The following is a 22164-nucleotide window of genomic DNA, read 5'->3' as shown; positions in this document are numbered from 1 at the left end:
ATGTCTGTGACCATCTGCGTTTGCTTACGAAGAGTGGACCACGACGCCAAATCTGGTTCGCATCTGCTGGCCACAGCTCGAGACGCTTGTGCAGCCCAAGAACCAACGGACCCTTATCTCTGATCCCGTCTGCATCTATGGGGTGGGGTTGATCCGATAGTCTTTGGGGAACGAGGGCCAAACACTAGCACTCTTAATAACCGAATTAGCAGTGGGTATCAATAGAGAGATTCGAAGTTTGGGCGTTATACGGATGAAAAGGATAGATAAGATCGGCATTCCAATCTAACCATCTGTTGTGTTGTGCCTCCCTTTCTCTCCTTTTCATGCTCCCCCTCTCCTATCACTTTTCCCCACTTCCAATACTCATCCCTCTCTGAGACATCACACACCTCAGGTCAAGAGTTCCCTAGTCTCACTCTCCACCCTGCAAAAAGCTATGCCGAGGACCAATAAATACTGGGAAAGGAAGAAACCGACAACACAAAAGAGAGGGAGAAGCAGTGCTCAGGGCCCCACAGACATGAAGATGCCGAATTAAATTCTAATCCACCCATTCTAAGGATCAAGGTGTATCTGTACATGATCTTATTGTTCACTGCCTGCCGCAGCCTTAAATATCCTCTTTCTGGAAACAAAACAAAAAACCTCCCTATCCCCTTCTTTACATCAGGCCGATATATTAAAAGGGGCGAAAATGAAGCAGAAGGAATCCTCTAACAAAATTGAGTTAAAAAGAAAACTACTGCTACGGAGCTGGAAGAAGCAATCTCACACCCGCCGAACCACAAAATTTACAGAAATCTTCTGATCTCATGGCTGTGTTTCAAAATCCAGCCATTCCGGTGATTTCGCAGAGAATTCGGAGCAAATTTGCTTTGGAACTCAAATTCCCTGCACTGCTGATCGAGGCTTGACGGTAGTTACCCGGGCCAATGAACCGCTTTACTTTACCGGATCCCCGTAGCTGAAGATGATTCCTGGTAATTATGGAGGTTCTTTGCCGTGCACAAAATTGTTGGTAACCTGAACCATCTTCGAATCATTGCAGGTGCTCTGGCCTTCGTATGGAACTCATGTTGCATTCCACACAACACCTAGCCATCTTCCACAAAAATTCTGCCAATGAAATCTTGAAACCTTTTCGAATAGAGCTTTGGGTCCACTGCAGAAATCGAATTGGGGTCTGTCTGTAATGACTTGTAAGCATGCTCTAGCTTCTTTGTGATGTCATAATCCTGGAGAATGTCAATTATCCCGAAGTACAGAATCACATCATGCACTTCACCAGTCTGGTTTGGGAACAAGAACCCTCCACCAGTCAGGAGAAACGGATCGAACTCGCTCCTTCTGGATGCTTGCTCTGCTCGGGCTGGCATGTGAGCACCCAGTCTAATCAAGGGTTTCCTGAAAATTAAAAATGTTGGCAGGCGATGTTAGAGAACCGCTTAATTGATTCGAAATTGAGTTGTTGAGCATTGGCTGCTTGTAAACTAGAAAGAACAATCTCTAATACAGATCAGCAAACAACTAGGTCCCAACAATGCCTAAATGCATCCATGCATAAGCCAATTGGACGGCAATGAAGTCTCATGAGATGGAGAAAAGGTGCAACTTATGAAGGCATGAAAAAAAAAGTTTTAGGTTAACAGCAAAAGCATGAATTCTGCTTTTATCGGCAAGGGTGGCTATGAATAGATAAAAGAACTGTGTATCTCTTTGACATCTACCAAAAATTTACTTACTGTTGATTCATCTTCCAGACCAAAAATTGCTAAAATTGCTAGTGCTAAGATGTCAAAAGCATACTCTAACTTGAATATGCTCCCAAAACGATACTAATTCATTTTGCACTCAAATACTGAAATAAATCCGGAACAGCAGAAGTAAACATTTCAACGAATAAACGTTCAAAGGATGCATGCAAAAAGTGGTCTCTATGAGCAACGTTCATCCCCTCAAATAGAGAATTAGAATTGGTAACAGCTCTGATGACATAGAGATTATTTCAAGACAAAATGCAATGCATACAGGTCACAACAAAACAGAGATGCATATATAAAAACACTCCAACATACCGGCACTCAGGTATCCTATCAAAATCATCATCTGAGAAGCACAATTCTGGCATGCAGCGGCCACCTTGAAATGACTCACTCTTCGTTAAAAGCTCTGGTTAAGGATCATTACTTTGGTTAGAAAAGGTTGCTGACCTTGTTAAGATCCAAAACAAACAATCATAACTTACTTGGAGAAGCAGTAAAAGTTGATGATCCCATCTTTGAGGCAGAGATGTCATCACAAAAGTGAACTCCCACTAAGAAGCTGTAATCCATAATCCCCTCCGATTCCAAAAATTCACAATCTCGCCTCAGTTGCCTGTGCAGTTAGTTCCATAGGACAGCATTGTCATTTCAGTGAAAGTAATATTAATACCCTAAATATTGTAGAGGTTGAACTTACGTGTGGAGATCCGCGTACCAAGATCGCTGCAACCGGAAAACAAAATTGAGGTCCAAGTCCTTGAGAGTGGTTGTCTCATCAATCTCTTCTTCAAACTTGTCTGCTGTTCGGCCATAGGATGAACCTTTCAAATCAAATCGGCGATGAATTCGGTACTCCGAACAGAATAAATTACCCATGACAATAAATCGGACCTGGAGAAATAAATTGTCAAAAAACCAGGCTGTTGTAAACATTTGCAGTAAGGTCATAGTTGTAAATATCACGCACCTTCTGTCCATTAAGGGGCTTCACACAGTGTACACCATAGAACCTTGTGATTAGAGAGTTCTTGTATCGGCTGACATGTTGGTAGTAGGTATTTAACATTCGAATTAGCAACTGCACCAACAAATAGCAAGGTAATCAGACCCTCTACACACAAGCATGACAGATAGGTTTTTTCTCTGTAACTAATTATATTTAGTTGCACTTTTTTTCTTTTACTACACTTAAAACACAATAACTAAGTGCATACCACCAAAAGACTCCACCAGAAAACATCTTCTCAATCACCACTCCCACAATGCAATTTAATGAAAAACACAAACCAAACACCACAAACTATAGCATCCAATGATTCAGATAAAGCATTTATACAAGGATAAACAGAAATATTACCTTGACTTCTGATTTCTTCACAGTCTTAATCATGAAGCGGTCGTCTTGGGTAAGGTAGAAGAAGCTACCACTTTTCCCAGGCGAAGACAGCTCCCTCAGAGCATCGTTGCCACAGATAGCGAGCATGTAATCTGCTGGATCAACAGCGAACAGCTTCCTCAAATGCCTGCAGAATTCAACACCCCAGTAAATAATACAGTATGAGATGAACAACAACAAGACCACAGTACTCATCGGTAAAATGGTTAGGCAGACAAACACCTGAACACCATGGGGCAGTAGTCCTTCCACCGGAACTCTGCAGATGAATGTGGTGGTGTGACCTTTGACCCCTCCGGTGGGAATCGAGTCCAGAACTTCTCCCGCGGGTCAAAATCTGCCTGTGCAAGCACTCGCATCGGCACCGCGGCAGATTTCCCCACCGAATGTCTGCAAGATGCAGAACCATAAACTCCCAAATGCACAATATCTCCCAAGACCCAGACCACATTGCGAGCATTTCACAACAGAAATACCTAAACAGAACTCACCTGATGCCCAATTGAAGCTGCAGCATGAGCTCGTAGTTCTTATGTCCCTTGGAGATGGTCTGCCCGGGTCGCTTACCCTCTGGCGTGGTGGCCGCCGAGGACGCCCAGCGTGGGACTCCGCTGTCTGCACGCCGGGCATTCCTATGTGGCAGTGCCCGCATGTACGTTGCCCCTCCTCCGACGGCCGCGGCCTCCTTGTAGAGCATGGACGCCTCGAGCGCGTCTACGATGTCGCAGGTGATATCCCCAGCCTCGCCCTCCGACTCCCAGATGCAGATCCGCGGCGCTGCCTTCTCCCCAACACCCTCCACGGAAGACCTCTTCCTCACCGCGCCGGCACCCCCGGCGCCCATCGGCGGAAAGAACGTGCCGCTTATGGCCGGCAGGTCGACGCAGTTCCGCGGCCAGGAGCCGACGTAACGGCTCCCGTCGGGCCACGTGAAGACCCCGGTCCCCCTGGGCACGCCGTTCTCCCAGACCCCGTCGTAGCGGCTCCCATTGGCCCAGATCAGCACGCCGCGGCCGGATATCACCCCGGCGCGCCACTCCCCGACGTACTGGTTGCCGTTGGCCCAGACGTATCGACCGTGCCCTTCTTGGAGATTGCGCCGCCACTGGCCCTCGTAGTAGTCCCCGTTGGCGTAGCTCTTGGCTCCGACCCCGTGCCGGCGGTCCGCCACCCACGCGCCGCGGTAGGTGGCGCCGTCGGGCCCGACGAACGCCCCCTGCCCCTCGATCCGGCCGCCGCGGAAGTCCCCCTCGAACGTGGCCCCCGATGGCCACGAGAACCGGCCCTTCCCGGACGCCTTCCCGCGCCGCCACTCCCCCTCGTACATGCACCCGTCCGCCCACACGTACTTGCCCTCGCCGTGAGGCGCACCGCCGGAGAACCCACCGCGGTAGACGTCCCCGTTCGGCAGCGCCTTCTCCACCACCCCATCCGCCGCCCCCTCGCCGGCGGCGGCGATCATCGCCGGCGCCACCCGCCTCATTTGCGCGCGCGCACCCTCACAGTCCCGGCATTGCAGATCGGGATGGGCTAGGATTTGCGATTTGGGGCTCGGGATTTATGCTCCCTCCTCTCCTCCCAAGCTTCTCGCCTCCCCCTTTTCTGCTTCTATTTTTTTTTTCTCGTGCGCTCGCTGGCTACTTGGGCTACGAGTGGTGGCAGCGGAGGCCTAGCACTAGTACTACTAGAGTGGAGGAAGGGGTGGGAGGAAGAGGAGCGAGGAGACGCTTTTACCGTACTGCCCCCAGGCATCGGATAAATCGGCGGGGCTCCTCGGCGTGCAACGGGAGGCTCTCCCCGCGCGGATTACACGAGTTTAAGGCCCTTGCTCCCTTTTTTTAAAAAAATTCTATCGTATAACCGTTACATAAATCAGTTTATATAATTAATAAAAAATATTAAAAAATATAAAAAATTAACAAAAATATGATAATACAGAGTATGCTATGTCTACCATCTTATAATTTTTGAGCTTAAACAGCATGTATCAGAGAAAAAAGAGAAATTTTATTTATAAATAGTTACTATGTATGAATCATTGATTTTTCTTTTTTATTTCCCACTGTACAAGTTATTATTTAACTTAAAATTTCTAAAACATTAAATGATAGCATGATCTCTACTATTATATTTTTATTAGAATTTTATACTGGACGCTGGTGCACTAGGGCGGCACGAGTCACGACTGAACCCCATCGTCTTCGTCGCCCGGGTCGGGGTCGGTGAGCGGAGCGCGCCTGCGCCCCTGCTGCACGTAACTGCTGGCGTGCCGTGGCGTGACTGACGTCTGGGGTCGGCGGCATTTGTTTTTTACAGCGTGTCCGCTTGACTTATCTGGGCAGGCATGCTTCGCTTAATCACTTTGCTTTTGCTTGGTGGCTCGTGTCGGACAGTAGACGGACAGAGGTTTAAATGGGCTACAATGCAATGATATCTATGGAGGGTGGTTTCAGTGGTAATAGGATTACAAGGGCGGAACCGGATTTGCTCACACCGCAAGCTGAACTTTAATAACTAGAACTAATCAAAATATTATCTTCGGTTGGTTTTTTACTACCGGACTATACCTTGACGAAAATCCTACACTTCGGGATGAAGCCCACCTTGCTATGTGTTTTGTTCCGCCCCTGATTACATGGATGTTGCATGAGTGAGCTTTAACAAAAACGGTTTAGTTTTTTGATTCATTTAGAATGTGTGATTCTCCTAGGAGAAATAGGCATCAAATAATATCCAAGGAGGGCAGGAATTTATGAAGCACGAATCTCTCTCAGAAACATAATAGAAAATAGAAGTACAAATCAAAAGGTGGGGCGGATTTTGTCGGTTCTTGAGAGTCGGTTTTGAGATATGCTTTTTCTAGTATTCACATCAAATTTTATCCATAAGTTTTTTCAAAGACGACAATTGTCACATAAATATCGCATTTCTAGTGTACAAAGGAGGAGAAACAACAGAGGGTCCATAATTACATAGAAGAATCCAATAAGTAGCAAATTGTTGTGGAACCTTTTTGTGTTGGATTTTTCTATGGCTAACAAAATAAGCGAATTCATTTGAGTGAACACTAAGGAAAATAAATATACATACATAAATATGGGCGCATATTGCTTTCTTATAAGTTTCAGAAGCGACAAAACTTTTGCTAATATTTATGTAATCATGTTCGATATTCACAAACATTTACAATACGACAGGTACATATATTGTCCTAGTTGCTGATTATGAGTTAAAATGTTGTGTTCCTCTGAACTTTTTTTGTGTCTGTGCAATTACACAGAGGATTCCAAATTTCCGATAAAATTGAGTCACTGTGGAAGTTTTTTGTGTTGAGTTTTTAAGGTGGCTATCAAATTATAAGTTTACTTCATAAATAGGCATATTAGCAAAAAAAAAAAAAGGATCCGGATAAGTTCTATAGCACCCAATACACATGCATCCTAGCAACCAGCAAGTATTCAGATCCTTGGTTCATTAAAAAACAAAGAAGATCCTTAAAGCGTTTCTAAAAGTCTCTCTATATAACTCTATCTTTAAATTTAAAGTTTTTTTAAAAAAACAAGCTCCAACAAAATCTGTCTGCGCCTCCTTAAACTTACCGACCTCCTGTCCGCACCTCTCGCTCTCTACTTGTGGTGAGTGGGCGTCGGCTCCCTATCCACCCATTTCGGCCGTCCGCGCCTAGCCTCCCTCCCACGCCCCTCTTCCCACCCACCCCGTCGTGGCTCGGCTCCCCCGCTTCTCACCCTCGGCGCATACCTGAACAACGAATTTTTCAGCGAGCCGCGTCGTGAGCAGTGCTCATTCCCCGACGAGTGGCAGGGCGGGCCATCGAATATGCCAGTGAAGTCGAGGTCCGACCTCCGCAGCGCCGGCGCACCCGTCATGCTAGCCCACCGTGCACGCGCGCGCTCGCGACGACTGTGAGTGGTCGAGCAGCTCGGTGGCGTGGGCAGTGGCACTAGAGTGAGTGAGAGAGAGAAGACCACCAGGTGGTAGAGAGAAGAGAGACGCTTAGTTCCATCACCAAACTTGCCTTGCCTTGTCCACCTTGCCTCACCTTGCATGGCAAAGCAAGGTAAGCTTCTCTTCGTTGTTTGGTTGGTTTGCCTCCCTCTTTTTTCTTCTCTTTCTCCCCTTTCATCCATCGTCCCAAACTGCAAGGTCATCCGTGGGAGAAGGTCGATCCAGGCGGTGACAAGCTTGATTTGGGCAGGGCAGACCTGATCTGAATGGTAGAAGATTGATTTAGGCTACAATGTACTTGATTTGAGCCACGACGAACTAGATTCGTGTGATGCTGATGTTCTCAATTTGGCAGATTGAACCAATGGGGAAAAGCTTGATTCCTGCAGCAACAGCCTTGGTTCAGGCAGGAGAAACTTGATTTCATGGGGGGAAACTCGATTGGTGCAGAAAAAGAGCTTGATTTGGGCATCTACGAGCTCGATTTGAGGTTCGACATAGCAGGCGCAGGTCTCATGAGTGGACCAAAGAGCAACGCAGGTCGGGAGAGATGACAACTCGAGCGATACAAAAAGAAGGGAGAGAAACATAGGAGAGATATGATAGGTAGGGTCGGGAAGAGATTCTGGTCCGTTGAAATATAGGGAATGGGGTATTAAGAGTCTGTTGGAAAGAAAGGAGATTTAGGGAGTGAATCTTATTGGAAAGGCTCCCTATATGATAATATTGGGAGTGAGTTGTTGAGTATTTGTTGGAGATGCTCTTAGTTAGGCTCCTATTCACAGTAAGTCATGGATGACGCGTAATGTCAATATTGTTGTTAAAGGTTAAATATTGTAACCCACGCATGATAGGTACATAATGCATTGCCACTTATAGGATCTAATTAACCTAAAGAAAGCATAGTGTGAACTATAACTATCACAGAAAGGGTTATCATTGCTGATTCAGTAATACCCTGCAGTGATATAGCATGATGTGAACTACAACTAAAAAAAAGGTTATCCTTGCCTCTTTCACTATCAGTTCAATAATAACGACAATGGTAATATATCACTGTTGGTTCATAAGCTCGAGACATGAAAAAAAAGTCGAACCAGTAAGAATCGGTAGTGATAATGGTTATCAGTGTCGGTTCTTAAAATGGCGTGCCTTTTATAAACCCGCAATGGTAATATTTATCATTGTCTATTCTTAAAAAGATGTGCATGAAAAATATATCTTTAATAACCGATAATTATAATATTTATCTTAATTGGTTCGTATTCCAAATCGGCAGTAATAAATATTTATCACCGTCAGTTCTTGTGTGCATAAAAGACGTGCCTTTAATAAACAACAACGATAATATTTATCTCAACCGGCTTGTATTCCAAACTGACAGTGATAAATATTTATCACTATTAGTTTTTAAAAAGATGCCCTTTAATAACCACTAGCTATAATATTTATCACTGTCGATTCGTATTCCCAACCAGTAATGATAATTCTTCTATGAATTAAACTTGTCTCCTTCAGCTGCGTTCATCTTATTTTACTCTCTCCAAAGCCACTTCCAAAGGGTAATGGCGGTCGAAGTGGAGCGGTAGTCACCGACCATCTCCACTGTGGCTGCCTCTACCCATCATGCACGACTTCAACACCACTCACACAAGCTCCTCGTCGTAACCACTATTCATCCCCCTTGCTCGTTGTCTCTCGAGTCAACATGCGGCCTCACACCTTCCTTATCTCCTTATTCCTCCCCACGCGGTATCCTCTCACCGTCCTCCAAGCATGTAGCCACCTTAGGTACATTCATTGAGCTCGTCATCTCCTGAGCCAACGTGCTGCCACATGCCTTCTCTATCTCCTCATCTCCTCTCTACACGTCTATATTACACACGTGAATGTTGTGTAAAGATGGTTATGATAATAGATAGATCTAAACGAATGGTAAAAGATACATTTGCTTCAAGCTAAGTTTGAGTGTTAAAGATCATTTTTGCTATTCATTTAGACTTATTATTGTCACTCTGATAGTAAATTCACTCAGCTAGCGCAAGATGTATAACATACGATGCATGGCTATTGTATCATGAGCTCTTTGATGTGGAACGTTTGAAGAGCTCTTGGTATAGCAGCTTTGCAACATCTGTTTCTATTTTTAGATTTATGTATAAAATATTTCATCATGAATATTTCGACATAGGGTTTCTCTTAGGTTCATGCTTTGAACCAACAGTGATATTTTTTATCAATGTCGGTTCATGTTATTAATCAGCAGTGATATTAGGGTTATCACTGCCGGTTCAAGACTTAAACCGGTAGTGATACTTACTGTCACGGTCGGTTTATAAGTCGGCAGTGATAATGGATTATCACTATCTGTCGCTAATTTGCTGTCGATTCAAAAACTAGCAGTGATGTCCTTTTCTATAGTAGTGTGCTTAAGTCACATAATTAGTTTGGAGAATTTATGTAATTCGTGGGAGGTGTTGATGGATTATACCCCCAAGAACGAGTAGTGAACAATGATAAGGATTCTATAGTTGACGAGTCTTAGGCCGATGATTTCAGTTACATTCTTTACAGTTTCTTCTATGCACACGTTGTGATGATATGTGTCTACTCTCATTCTCACCTTCTCAATTCAATCGTTGGATTAGGAGATAGATGATATAAATAGAATCTTACGGAGATCTTTCTGGACAGGGTTCTATAAATTTTGCTTCCTAGAGATCTATATTCAGATTGCATCTTCTGGTTGCCATGCTAGGCTGCTCACCACCAGGTGACCATGGAGCTTTGGACATTGATTCCGTGCAGTTGAACCATGACATTAGCTTTGACCTTGGTGCTGCAGAAGAGTCCAATGGGATTTGGTTGCCAGGAGCGCTGATTTCGTAAATCCAAGAGGTTATTTGGTTTCTGAACGACTACGAGGAATGCAAGGGACAAAAGTCAAATCGTAACGGTTCCTCACTTTTGATATGTTACTTCAGTTCATGCATGAAACATAAAAAATATCACATGTTCCAAACAAGGTCTTGTGATTGAGTTGCCTTATTGATGCCAATACAGGAGAACACCGACCAAACGAGATTGAGAAGCACCTCAACACTTTGAACAAGCAGACAGCTGAGTTCAAGCCGTGGGAATCCTTGCCGATAATAGCAATCCTCAAATGTTGCCAACTTCGGCACCCGCCCTCGCCGAAGCCATCATAAATAGGCAACAGCGCCGACGCGGGGCCCTAACCCACCCCCTGATCCTGAACCCGGACGAATCATTCCACCGGCCGTGCCGCTCCCGCGCGCCCACGCCAATGTGATCGCGGCATGCTCCTCTTATTTCAAGACAAAAACGTGTTAGACTAGTGTGATGTTGGCTAATCCATAATTAACCCATTAGTTGAACAGTGACATAACTAATTACAGGATTAAGTTGTCATTAAGGGTTATTGCGTCAGACACATAATGGTTAGGACCTAGTTCAGTTTTGCGCTATATTAAGAGGGGGGCCTCTATAAAAATGCCACCTAAATCAATATGGGGACGCATCTTCTGGCTTGAAGGCTGGGAAGGAAATTATATAAGATTCTCTACAGAAGGGTCTCTGTGAGATCCTGATCCACGCCGTTCGTTCTGAATCTAATGATCTGATTCAACATATATGAGAGAAATAGATGACACGTGTCACACGAAGATATAGATCTTTCTGTGAGACCCGATCTTATATAATTTCCTTCCTGAAGGCCGATCCACACGTCAGGAGGGGTCTTCCAGAGCTAATCAATCATCTACACCGACTAGAAGGGAATGGCATCGTCCAATGCAGGTTCTAATTTTAAGTCCGTCTTAATTAAGCGTTGTTTTCCATAAGGTCAGTGAAGATCCTATCCTAAGATGAGTTTTACTTATAACAAAACAGCGTCACGCTGGCTGGCTGGGCTAGTCTTTCTCCGGATCGGCAGCCGTGCGTGCTCTGCTTGACTCGACAAGGAGCGGAAAACGACGTAAGGGTAGAACCTATGTACTTTGCCCACATGTGTTCCTCTGAAGAAACCATTCTACTAATTTAAGTGTAGTCGTCTACGTCGGTTGTTATCATTCGCGTCATTGGAAATTACCTTACAGGGGCGGATCTTAGAAAATCGATTTCACTGGGGTCACCATAGAGACATTAGGGTCATTACGAGTTTAATTAAGACCCGATGCGAGCTCGCGAATGTCAAAGATGGAAGGACGCCATGCTCGCGACATGAGCAAGGGTACAACACCCGTATGTCTTCATGAACACTAATTTCTTCTTGGCTAAGCTAGATGGCGTGGTGACACTCGACTCAGTTCTAACACCATGCTTAACCAGAGCTTAGTTTGTACGGTCACATTTATAAACTGGGTAACAGTTATGCATAGCTATTATTGACCAGATGGATTAGGTAGGGAAATGAGAGGTACGTGAATGCTAAAAAAAAGGACCAATTTGTTGGAAATGAGCTACGCTAGCTTGAGGCTTAGATTGAGAGAAGGCGCTTGTTGTGTGAAGGTGTTCGTTGTGTGAAGGTGTTCTGTAGTATTTAAGTTTTAAACTATATTCTTCTCCGTAATTGAATGGTAGAGCTCCTACCTATTTTTCAAAAATTGTCCCCTTTCAACATCAACCACCAGGCTATGGAGAGGGAGCGAGACTGGAGATATAAAAAAAATGGATAGAGATATGCCAGGATCCATAGTTGTCATATTTGCCCATGTCTTGAAATAACCAAAGACACCATGTGTCATGTGTCTTTACTTGCTTAAGATCATGAAGACACACTTAGTATACTATTATATACGTCATGAATTACTACGTAGATGCGTACAAGTTCCCCATATTTAATGCCTAATCAAGTTTAAGGTTTTTTTCAATGAAATAAAATTATTTGCATCACCGGTGGCCACGATACCCAATCAAGTTTAAGGTACTCCATCCGGTTTTAAATATATGACGTTTTATCAAAATCCGGTTAAAACTTTTAAAACTTTGACCATCAATAGTTTCTAAAATATTTATTTTGGAGATCTAAAAATATAATATTATAAAAGTATTTTTCAAAACAAATCTACATATGTGATTTTTATGTTTTCAAAGTAAATATATTAAAAGTTATTGATGGTCAAAATTTTAAAAACTTAACCAAATTTTGATCAAAACATCATATATTTAAAACCGAAAGGGTAGAAGACAAGGAGTGCAGAAACCTCACAAAATTTTTTGCAAGGACTCAACACAACCAATTCAATCATGAAGGATTTTTGGAAAATTCCAGGATTCCAGATGGGCCGTAGTGGTTAAATGCGTTGATTTGAATCCTAATTCTGCTCCATAATAACGCATATGTGGGGATCAAATTGTTCGACGTGTCTAGTTGCCATGCTTGAAACCTAGACTACAAAATACGTTTTGGTTTCTCGTCTCTGCTTAAGGCCCCCAGCAGTACTAATCAAGTTTAAGGTAGAACACAATGTTTGTGAATGATACACACGGTGTTTGTGGGTGATACACATCGGAGCTTCCCAAAGATCATATTGGTAATAGCCTAATGGTTTAGCTCAATTTAGCAGCGAAAATTCACTGTAAAAGAATATCAATGGAGAACATAATGAATAAAACATCAATCTCTCCAGGGAATACAAAGTTTGAACGGAGAGGAATGGCGGATATTATCTAATTTGAGCTCTAACATTCACGAACATCTGCAATGCTACAAGATCGCATCCAACGGTGTAATTAAACACTAAGGATGTTGTTTGGTTTAGTGCTTTTGGACCGTAACTCGATTACAGTGTGAAGGAATCCCATTAGCTCACATTTGGTCAGGTTCCGCTATAATCAGTTACCATGTAATCAGATCCTCAACTCTCTCTCACTCACGTATGTCACGGACCTCACCGTGCTGGAACCGATTGGTGGAAGGATCAAGCAAATACAGAGAAAACGAGAGAGAGAGAGAGAGAGAGAGAGAGAGAGAGAGAGAGAGAGAGAGAGAGAGAGAGAGTTTCAGGGCGCTCGGAGACATCGGCCCTTCTTCGTCAGGTTTTCCATCTAATGTTCAAAGTTTGCTCGATTATAGAGTCTCCATTCCTTTTTACCTCTCCGACTCACACCTGTAGGCCCCATGCACACATTCACAAGTTCCAAACCATGCTAGCTTGGAGTAGCAAGCGATCACATGCTTCCTCCCACTTCTACCGAGCATGTGCTATGATGAAAGTATTAACGGGTGATGAATAGTTCATCACATTCTCTTCCCCTTCAAAATCGGTTTGACCTCAAGCCGTGAATGAAGGAAACCATTGACGCATCGCAATAAGGTAGTGTTTGGTTGGTTGTACCAACCGGTACTTGTATTAATTGGTACTAAATATGCCCCCGTTCAGTGTTTAATTGTTTGAATTGAACCATCTAATTTAGGACCGAGCCATCCATATTCATAGAACATTCCCCAGAGATCCTGCATGACATAGTGTGGCTAAAATCAGTCACACCATGTTGTCAAGGTTGGCCCTGTCCCAAACGCCATCCATTTGGCTCACCTCCCGTTCTCTCCTCTCCCATTTGCTCACTAGGAGGCGGTGTGTAGATCTGTGATGTTCCTGTGTCGTTGAGCATCATCGGCATCGCCCCTGGCTCTCCGGACCTATCCCGCCGAGCGCCGCCACCACCAACCCAGGTGTTGTCCCTCCGAGCAACGAGCCACCACGCTGGATTTGTCCCGTAGACCGCCGTTGCCACCAACTCAGTCTTGTTCTGCCGAGCAACACCACCACCGCTTTGGATCTATCTAGCCGACTACCGCCGTCACCAGCCCAGGTGTTGTCCCGCCGAGCACTGTGTCACCGCTCTGGACCTATCCCGCCGAGCGACGTCATTAGATCCTTCCCCATTGCGAGGTGAGGTCGCCCCGTATGATCACCATACATTTTACTTGTGTATTTGTTGTTCCAATTAGCTTGTTGTTACATGGATGCATCCATCCTTTTCATAGAACAATGGTGTTAAAAGGGCAGATTAGCTCATTCATTCAGGTTGCAAAAGGGTAGATTTTCATGTGTAGTTCAAGTTGGAGGTTGAGCTCGGATTGGATTAGATTATCTTGTTCATTCAGGTTGCAAAAGGCTCTGAATTGTGATGCTCATGTTGCCGTTCTTTGATTACTGAGCTACTCTTGCTTTCTTGGACTACTAGAGTAGGATGTTGATGCTTTGTTCCCTCTGAATCTGGAGAATTTGAGATTCTTTCGTTGTTTGTTTAGTTGGATACAGATGATGAGGTGGTCTTGTGCTAGTGTTGGATTTTCTTGTAGAAACGAAAGCTCGGGAGAAAAGATGGTCCTTTTTTACATTGATGTGACATGCGCTCACCAAAGTTCTTCCCTTTCATGCTTTACTGATTGTTGTTGCTTGCGAACCCCTTTTATTTGATTCAGAACTCATCATTGCCTCCTTTGAAATCTTTGTTTCCTACCTCCTCTTTCCGAACTGGCAACTACACACAAACCGTGTGGTATTTCTTGTGTTCAAGCTATTGCACTAGAAGTGCTTTGTGCTGAAAATCTTATGATTTTTCTGAACTGTTGACTAGTAGGCTAAGCAGTTTTTATCTTTTCTTGCAGATTGGTAAAAAATCTTTGTTCGTATCGGTGACACACCGATGAAGCATCTTTGAGGAGTCTCATTCTATTGGTTGAACAAGGTACTACCGAAGAACGATTAGTACTCTCTTTTTTGAACGAAAATGATCAATAATATCTCAAGAGTCATTTATCCAAACCCCAACAAAACATTTGCATAATTCCCCCTTTCGTACCTACAATATTGTATGTGCGATTGTTTATCTCGGTACAACAATTGGAATTCACAAACATAAATTCTTGATCCAATCTGAAAGTGGAAGGACCACCTATGCCTCCAGCCTGCAATCGGCTTGTCACATTTTCAATTCACATTATCCCACTTCTCGAGCAAAATTAGCAGAATATTTTATCTCAAAGGTTTTGAATCCATTCATGCAATTAGCAGTATCACTCTTGGATGCCTGACATGGTCTCCCACATGAGTTTTAGATTATTCTCTAAAATTAGTGCTAATATTGTGTTTGAAATTAATCTGGTTGTTTTATTTGATACTCATCTCATATGTGTATGCATTCCCATTGGTAATATGTAGATGGACCAGAGGAGGAAAAAATCAAGCTGATCATTAGTGTTGCTGCAGATGTGGCTTCTTGTATGGCGTTGTTGTTAGTCAAATGGCCACAGCTATAGCGAAGGTCGCAACTCCAGAAAATGATGTTCCCGAGAGCCTCTACAGTGACATGATGAGCATTCCAGGGTTCTAAGACATCTATACCATTATTATGCCTTCGCAAGCAAGAGCACTCTACAAACTCCCTCTCTCAAGCAAAATGATTTGGGTTGCTAGGTACATAAAGGAGCACCTTTCAGATATAGATCCATAGATAGTATGAGATATGATCTTTTGCTAATGGCATGCTAATGTCTTTGGAGCATCTGTATGACAATCTAGTAACCTGTTAATGTCTTTTGGAGCATTTGTATGACCTACAGCAGGAGAGGAAGATGAGGGCAGACTATGGTGATGTTTATCTTGTAATACCTGGTGATGTTGTTCTCATGCTGTGGTGATGTTGTTCTGATGTTGTGTTGTGCTGTAAGATTGGGTCATCAAAACTTAGTATGTGTTCCGCCTAAACTTATTAGTATGTGTATGTGCTGCACTAAACTTTTATGTTGGGTTAATAGTTGTTCTGACGTTATTCTGATGAGATGTTCTGATGGTATATGTTATTTGACTTATGAGTCTGATGTGGTCTCCATGCAGATCCTTGTTTTGTTGTTGGCTTGTGAGTCTAATGTGTATATAGTAGTATGGCTGCAAGTCGGATTCCTGATGGAAATTAGTTTGTTTGTTTGGCTTGAAGTCCTCACATCAGTTTTGGACATCAGCATGAAAGAGTACAACAACCATCTTGGCTTCTTATTTTAGAAATTGCAACTGGTGTTCTTCTTGTTGTTTTTACGATCATTGGTATTGTTACTGCTTTTAGAAGCTGCAAACTGAAGCCTTCTATAAGAATATCTTCATGGAATAGATCAAAAAGTTTGAGCGATGAAACAATCATGTTGATTGGCTATAGAGTTAAGTTTATTGCTGAAAAAACAATTGATGAATCAATTAGTCTGTTTTCCAATTATTTTGGTTAATGTATCCATGCTCTCTCTATATTTTGATATGCTGAAAAGTTTACCAAAATTATCGACTCATCTTCCTTTTGTATTTTTTTTTATTATCTTTCATGTGCATATACTCGCCAACTTGGTGAAACAATCATTTTTCTGTTGTGTGGTTATTTCCATATGGTTGATTTTCAATGCTGAAAAATGATGCTCTCAAAACATGAGAAGGCAACACATTTCCTAATGGACTGATTTTACTAGAGATTATCAGTGCATTAGAGATTATCACTGGGTGCCAGCATGCAACACGAAGAAGCAAGAAGCAAACAGAGGTAGAGAGGTATACTCACCGAAGGTAGAGAGGAGGTCACCATATATGTATAGATTCATCAAACCAAACATAACCCTGTATCAGCTCGTACCATCCCATACAGCCAACCAAACAGAAACAAGTATCATCTCATACATCCAATCAAATATTCTACCTGTACCAACCCATCCAGGATTAACTAACCCAGCTAAATCATACCATACATGTACAAGTTGGTATAGCCATCCAAACACATCCTAAGATCTTCCCAAGTAACCAAGTTCCTATCTAGACCCTGCCACTTCACCAGCACTTGAGGAACAGTAGTGTTGCCTCGTTTGATTAGCTTTCCGTCGGTCACCTAATCAGGTTGCTAAGCCACCTGCAGAGTGGATGACGGTGGCGACAGATAAGGATTGACCACCATATCTGGACTGAGTGCTCTTTTTTTTTGGTTGAGAGACATGAATGACTAGATGAATTTAACTTGAACTTGGGAGCTACAATATATATGCCACTGGACCAACTCTCTCCTCCACATGAAAAGGTCTGTAATACTAAAAAGACAACTTCTGATTGGTTCGATGAGCAACTGAAGACTGAATATAGGTTGGAGCTTGAGAAAAACTTGGTCACAAACCTAGAATTTGTGCTCAGTGCAATGCTTGTCAGCTTGCTGCTTCATTCTGAGTTGGGCGCGATCCAAATGAATGTGAAGGAGTTGATGCATGACCTCACGTTCCTTCATCCAAGTTGTGAGATCGACCATGATTCACTCATCCAACTGCAATGCTCCCAAGTCATGAGGCTTATGACCATAGACAACCTCAAATGGTGTAGTGCTAAGAGAGGAGTGATATGAGGTGTTGCACCAATACTGAGCCAACGAGAGCTAATGGAACCAATTCTTTGGACAAGAATGTATAGCTCACTGAAGATAGGTCTCAAGACATTAATTGACACGTTCTGTTTGCCCATCCGTTTGTGGGTGATAAGAAGAATTGAGATAAATCTTTGTATGTGATAGCCAAAACAATTCTTTCTATAGAGCATTGGTAAAGATGCGGTCACGATTAGAGACAATGGCTTACGAGGGACCGTGTAGCTTGAAGATGTGGTTCATGAAGAGCTTAGCCACCTATAGAGCTGTAAATGGATGTTTGAGTGGTAGAATATGTACATACTTACTAAATTTGTCAGCCACAACCGGAATTACATCATGATTTATCGAATTGGGTAGTCCTTCAATGAAGTCAAGGGTCACTGTGTTTTAGGCTTGATCAGGGATGTTGAGTGGTTGTAGCAATCCAGCGGCGTGATGCTCTCATTTTTGGTTTGTTGACAAATCAAGTAGGATTATTCATACTCCTTGATCATTTTCTTCATATTAGACCATGCAAAGAGACACTTAGTTTTGTGATAGGTGGCCAAGAAGCCAGAATATCCTCCTAGAGCACTGTCGGTAAATCAGGAACCAGGGGTCCCCGAATCCCGAGGCCAGGCTAGCAATCCGCCACGTGGCGCCCTTCCGCTGGGTCATCCCCGCAAAGGTAAAAAAGACTAAGTCCCAGGAGAGGGCGCTCGGGGCCACAGTCGATGGTCCCCGAGTGCCCGGGTTCCCCGATGATCTGCAAAGACTAAGTGACCGGGGAGAGAGTGCTGGGGGGATTGAATAGTGACCCCCGAGCACCCAAGTCCCCCGACGACCAGGAGAATCGAGTACCAGGAAGAGTGTGCCCGGGGCTGCGAGTAGTAGCCCCCGGGCACCCGAGTACTCCGAGGACTCAAGGAAGGTAGTTTCAGGAGAGAGTGTTTGGGGCTGCGAGCAGCAGCCCCCAAGCACTCGGTTCCCCGAGGACCAAGAGAGGGCGTTCTCGGGAGAGAGTGCTCGGGGAGGTGAACAGTGACCCCCGAGCACTCGGTTCCCCGACGATCCAGGAAGCCCCCCGTCAGTGGCCCTCACAGGGGTCCAGCGATGAGGTGTCAGCCAGTGAAAGGCCCGATGCCGCATTTAAGAGCATACGTGGCCTGTCACCTCCAACTGCTCCCGCCACGCTCGGTGTCAGTTCCTGCCATATTCTGGCAGAAGGGCGTGGGGATATTTAATGCACGGGTCCCATCCCGTGCTATCCGGTGCGCCTCGGGATAGCATCGCGAGGCCCGAGGTGTTCCGTCTGCCGCGCTGTTGTGGCAGGCGAATAAGACCGGGCGGGCACGCCAGGCCGCTCTGTGGCTGCCCGGTGGGCCCTCTCCACGGCGCCCGTTGCCAGCGCCATCATGACGACTGAAGACCAGGCGCGGGGCGCGTTTTCAACCCCCGTCACTTCGCGCAGAGGCCATGATGACGCCCTTTCCATTTATGGTGCCTTGTAACTCGTGCCCTCCCTTTCGGGGTACGCTACCGCCGGCGGGTATTTAAAGCAGCTGGCTGTACGGACAAAGACAGAGGCTGATCGAACACAGTCTACGAAAAATCCAAGCTCGGACAAGTGCACACAGAGCCAACTGAGCCCAACAGAGATCGAAGAACACCTTTGTACGAGCATAGAAACCGAAGAACAAGGAGCCCAAGGTCCTAGGATAGACAGATATTCTTGTAACTAGCACATTCCTGAGAGATATTCTCAGGGCATTTATAGCATCCACACAGGAGTATGGTGTTACGCGCAGTGCGACCCGAACCTGTCTAAAAATCCCCCAGCGCATTTACTCTTTTCTGCATTAGATCATTCCACCCTACCTGCCATCGTATTTATGTCCATTTATTTCTCCAGCAAACATATTCAGAACCATCCCCCGGCCGAATCTCTAAAAAGGGGTCCCTCAGGATCCCTGCGATAGGAGCTAACTCTCCGACAAGCACTATCATGGAGAGCAGAGATGATGTGTTTTTGAATGTCAATGTTTTTGCCAATCTAGATGCATCCCATGAAGTGTAGAATCCCATCCTTGAACACAATTCGGGATTGGAGCCCTTGGTAGTAAGAGCTCTGTCAAGTTCCACTGTGTGAACTGGTTGTTGTTGTAACTTCGAGTAACAGCTTTGAGCCATGCCGGATGATATACATTAATCATTGCTAGTTCTTCATAATGAGGTCTTCGAGAGAGAGCGTCAGTAGCCTTGTTGAACTATCCCTATTTATGTTGTATTGGGAAGTTCAATCCCATCAGTTTAGTCAAAGCATCTTGCTGAATTGGAGCATGCATGCGTTGCTTCGTCAAATGAATCAGGCTGCGGTAATCCGTTCGAATTGTGAACTCGACGTGCTGAAGTTATGCGCGTTAGTGATCAATGGCAAGGATCATCACTAGGCACTCCTTCTCATGCACAACCGGGCCTTGATTTCGTGAGCATAAAACTTTGCTAAGAAACATTATTAGATGATCATCTTGCATTAGTACCGCACCAATCCCTCGATCGCTTGCATTTATCTCGACAACGAAGCGGTTGGAGAAGCCAAGGAGTACTAACATTGGTGTATCCGACAATTGGTGCTTTAACTCCTAAAATGCCTGGTCAGCCAATGGTGTCCACACAAAGATGTCATGCTTTTTGAGTAAGTCGGTCAATGATTTACTAATCAAACCAAAATCCTTCACAAATATTTAGTAGTATCTAGCAAGTCCGAGAAAGTTGCTGAGTTCTTTGACTATGGAGGGTACTAGATAGTTTTGGATATCTTTGATCTTATCGTACGAAGAAACTCCATCCTTGGATATAATGTGTCCCAAATAAGAGATAGTTTGTTGTGTGAAAGAACACTTAGTCAGATGCCACGTATGGGTACCATAACTTTGCGTATGAATCCTCCATGGGGACTCTCCGGTGAAAGACGATGGTGAGAGGCTCTGATACCAAATGTCACGAACCTTGTCGTGCCAGAATTGATCGACGGAAGGATCAAGCAAACATAGTGAAAACGAAATAGAGAGAGATAGTTTCAGGGCGCCTGAAGACACCGACCCCTTTGTTCATCAGGTTTTCTGTCTAATGTTCAAAGTTCGCTCGATTACAGAGTCTTGATTCCTTTTTACCTCTCCGACTCACGCCTATAGGTCCCCCACACACACTCACACTCACACTCACGTATTCCACAACACACCAACCTGGACTCTCACGCGATCATGATGCTTCCTCCCACTTCTGCCGATCGTGTGCTATGCTGGAAGTATTGCCGGGTGATGAATAATTTGTCACAATGTAGCAGCAACATGGGGGCTCGTTCATGTTGGTGAGGACACAAGCACAGCCGGGGTGGTGTGGGCTAGAGAGCACGGACAACTAGCAACAGTGAAAGGATTCGTGATGGATGTGGAGGAGGTCGTGGTCTGTCATACCGTTACCTTAAGGACCAAACAAAGGATGGAATCATTCATCCCACCGGTGATCCCATTGTGATTTGATTTCATTTTCACTTATCTTACCACCCGCTCAACCAAACACCACTTAAATGTAACAACAAGAATTGTCGAAACGAGAATGTGTTAATTGAGGGATAAATGTTGTGTTTTTTTTAGATAATGGAAACAATTCATTCCTGGTTTATTATTACAATTCCGCCACATTACAAATGCAAGCGATATAAACCAAATAAATAAAACACTACATGATAAATGAGAACTTATCTACCACATAGTCTGTTATTGAATCACTATTCATTCTTGGCAAAGGCTTCCATAGCAACCATCTCTAGTCAACTCATCTCTCACTCACTCTTTTTGAAGTAGCCTCCAGTGTCTAAACCAGTATGTTTCTCTGAAGAGTATTTGTATAAAGAAAATGCTTGTTTTTTTGTTAAAAGAGACATCGTTGTGGCATAACCATATAGCCCAACATAAAGTTGTTATATTAACGAGTATTTTATTCTCATGCCTTTGCTCAAAGCCCCTAAGCCAATCTTCCATTATGCCTTTGTGTTTCTTGTGTGAACAAGCAAAATGACACAGGGCCCACAAATCATCAGTGGAGTCCATCGCTATAGTGTATGTAAAATTACAAAAAGATTCCAACAACGGTGAAGTATTAAGGAATTCTTTTGTGTTGGATTTTTTGACGACTAACAAATTATTAAATTTTCTCCCACACTGAAATATTAAACTTAGCAATAAAATGGTTTCAATAAGTCTTTGAGAACCAGTGTACTGTATCTTAGGTCCTTAGTTCATCTAGAAATACCAAAACAGATCCTTTGTTGGGCTCTTAGGTTCTGTTTGTTTTTTTATGTGAATTGTCACAATTTGAATTCTGTGAAGAAGTTTTTTCCACTAAATTGTGGATTGTGCGATTTCGTAGTATAATGTGAATTGCAAGAATCAACTTTTAGATTGTGGCTGTTTGCTTTTGTTTTTGAGCAGAATCCATAATCAGAAAAAAATAAACATAGCCTTTAGTCACTGTCAGCTTTGATGACACTTAATGTTAATGCTTGCCTTAGCGGTCTAATATTGTATTAAGCTAGCAGCACATGACAGGAACACAAATTATATATTGCCAACCACTCCT

The 22164-nt window shown here is 43.8% G+C and overlaps 1 protein-coding gene across 1 annotated transcript; it reads right to left on the bottom strand.

The window, feature by feature from the left end:
- Positions 1 to 520: 520 nt before the first annotated feature.
- Positions 521 to 4893, bottom strand: LOC133915630 (phosphatidylinositol 4-phosphate 5-kinase 1-like). The gene is made up of 8 exons (XM_062358858.1): positions 3654 to 4893; positions 3385 to 3552; positions 3124 to 3289; positions 2734 to 2844; positions 2464 to 2657; positions 2249 to 2379; positions 2079 to 2172; positions 521 to 1407 (listed from the first exon to the last, which is right to left on the bottom strand). Exons 1-8 carry the CDS (start codon positions 4643 to 4645, stop codon positions 1098 to 1100), a joined length of 2166 nt encoding a protein of 721 aa, XP_062214842.1. The 5' UTR covers positions 4646 to 4893; the 3' UTR covers positions 521 to 1097.
- Positions 4894 to 22164: the final 17271 nt, after the last annotated feature.

This window comes from Phragmites australis, chromosome 4 (genome assembly GCF_958298935.1).
Source record: "Phragmites australis chromosome 4, lpPhrAust1.1, whole genome shotgun sequence".
NCBI classification, from domain to species: domain Eukaryota; kingdom Viridiplantae; phylum Streptophyta; class Magnoliopsida; order Poales; family Poaceae; genus Phragmites; species Phragmites australis.
The sequence above is the reverse complement of the archived record's forward strand: the minus strand, read 5'-3'. Positions and strand labels throughout refer to the sequence as shown.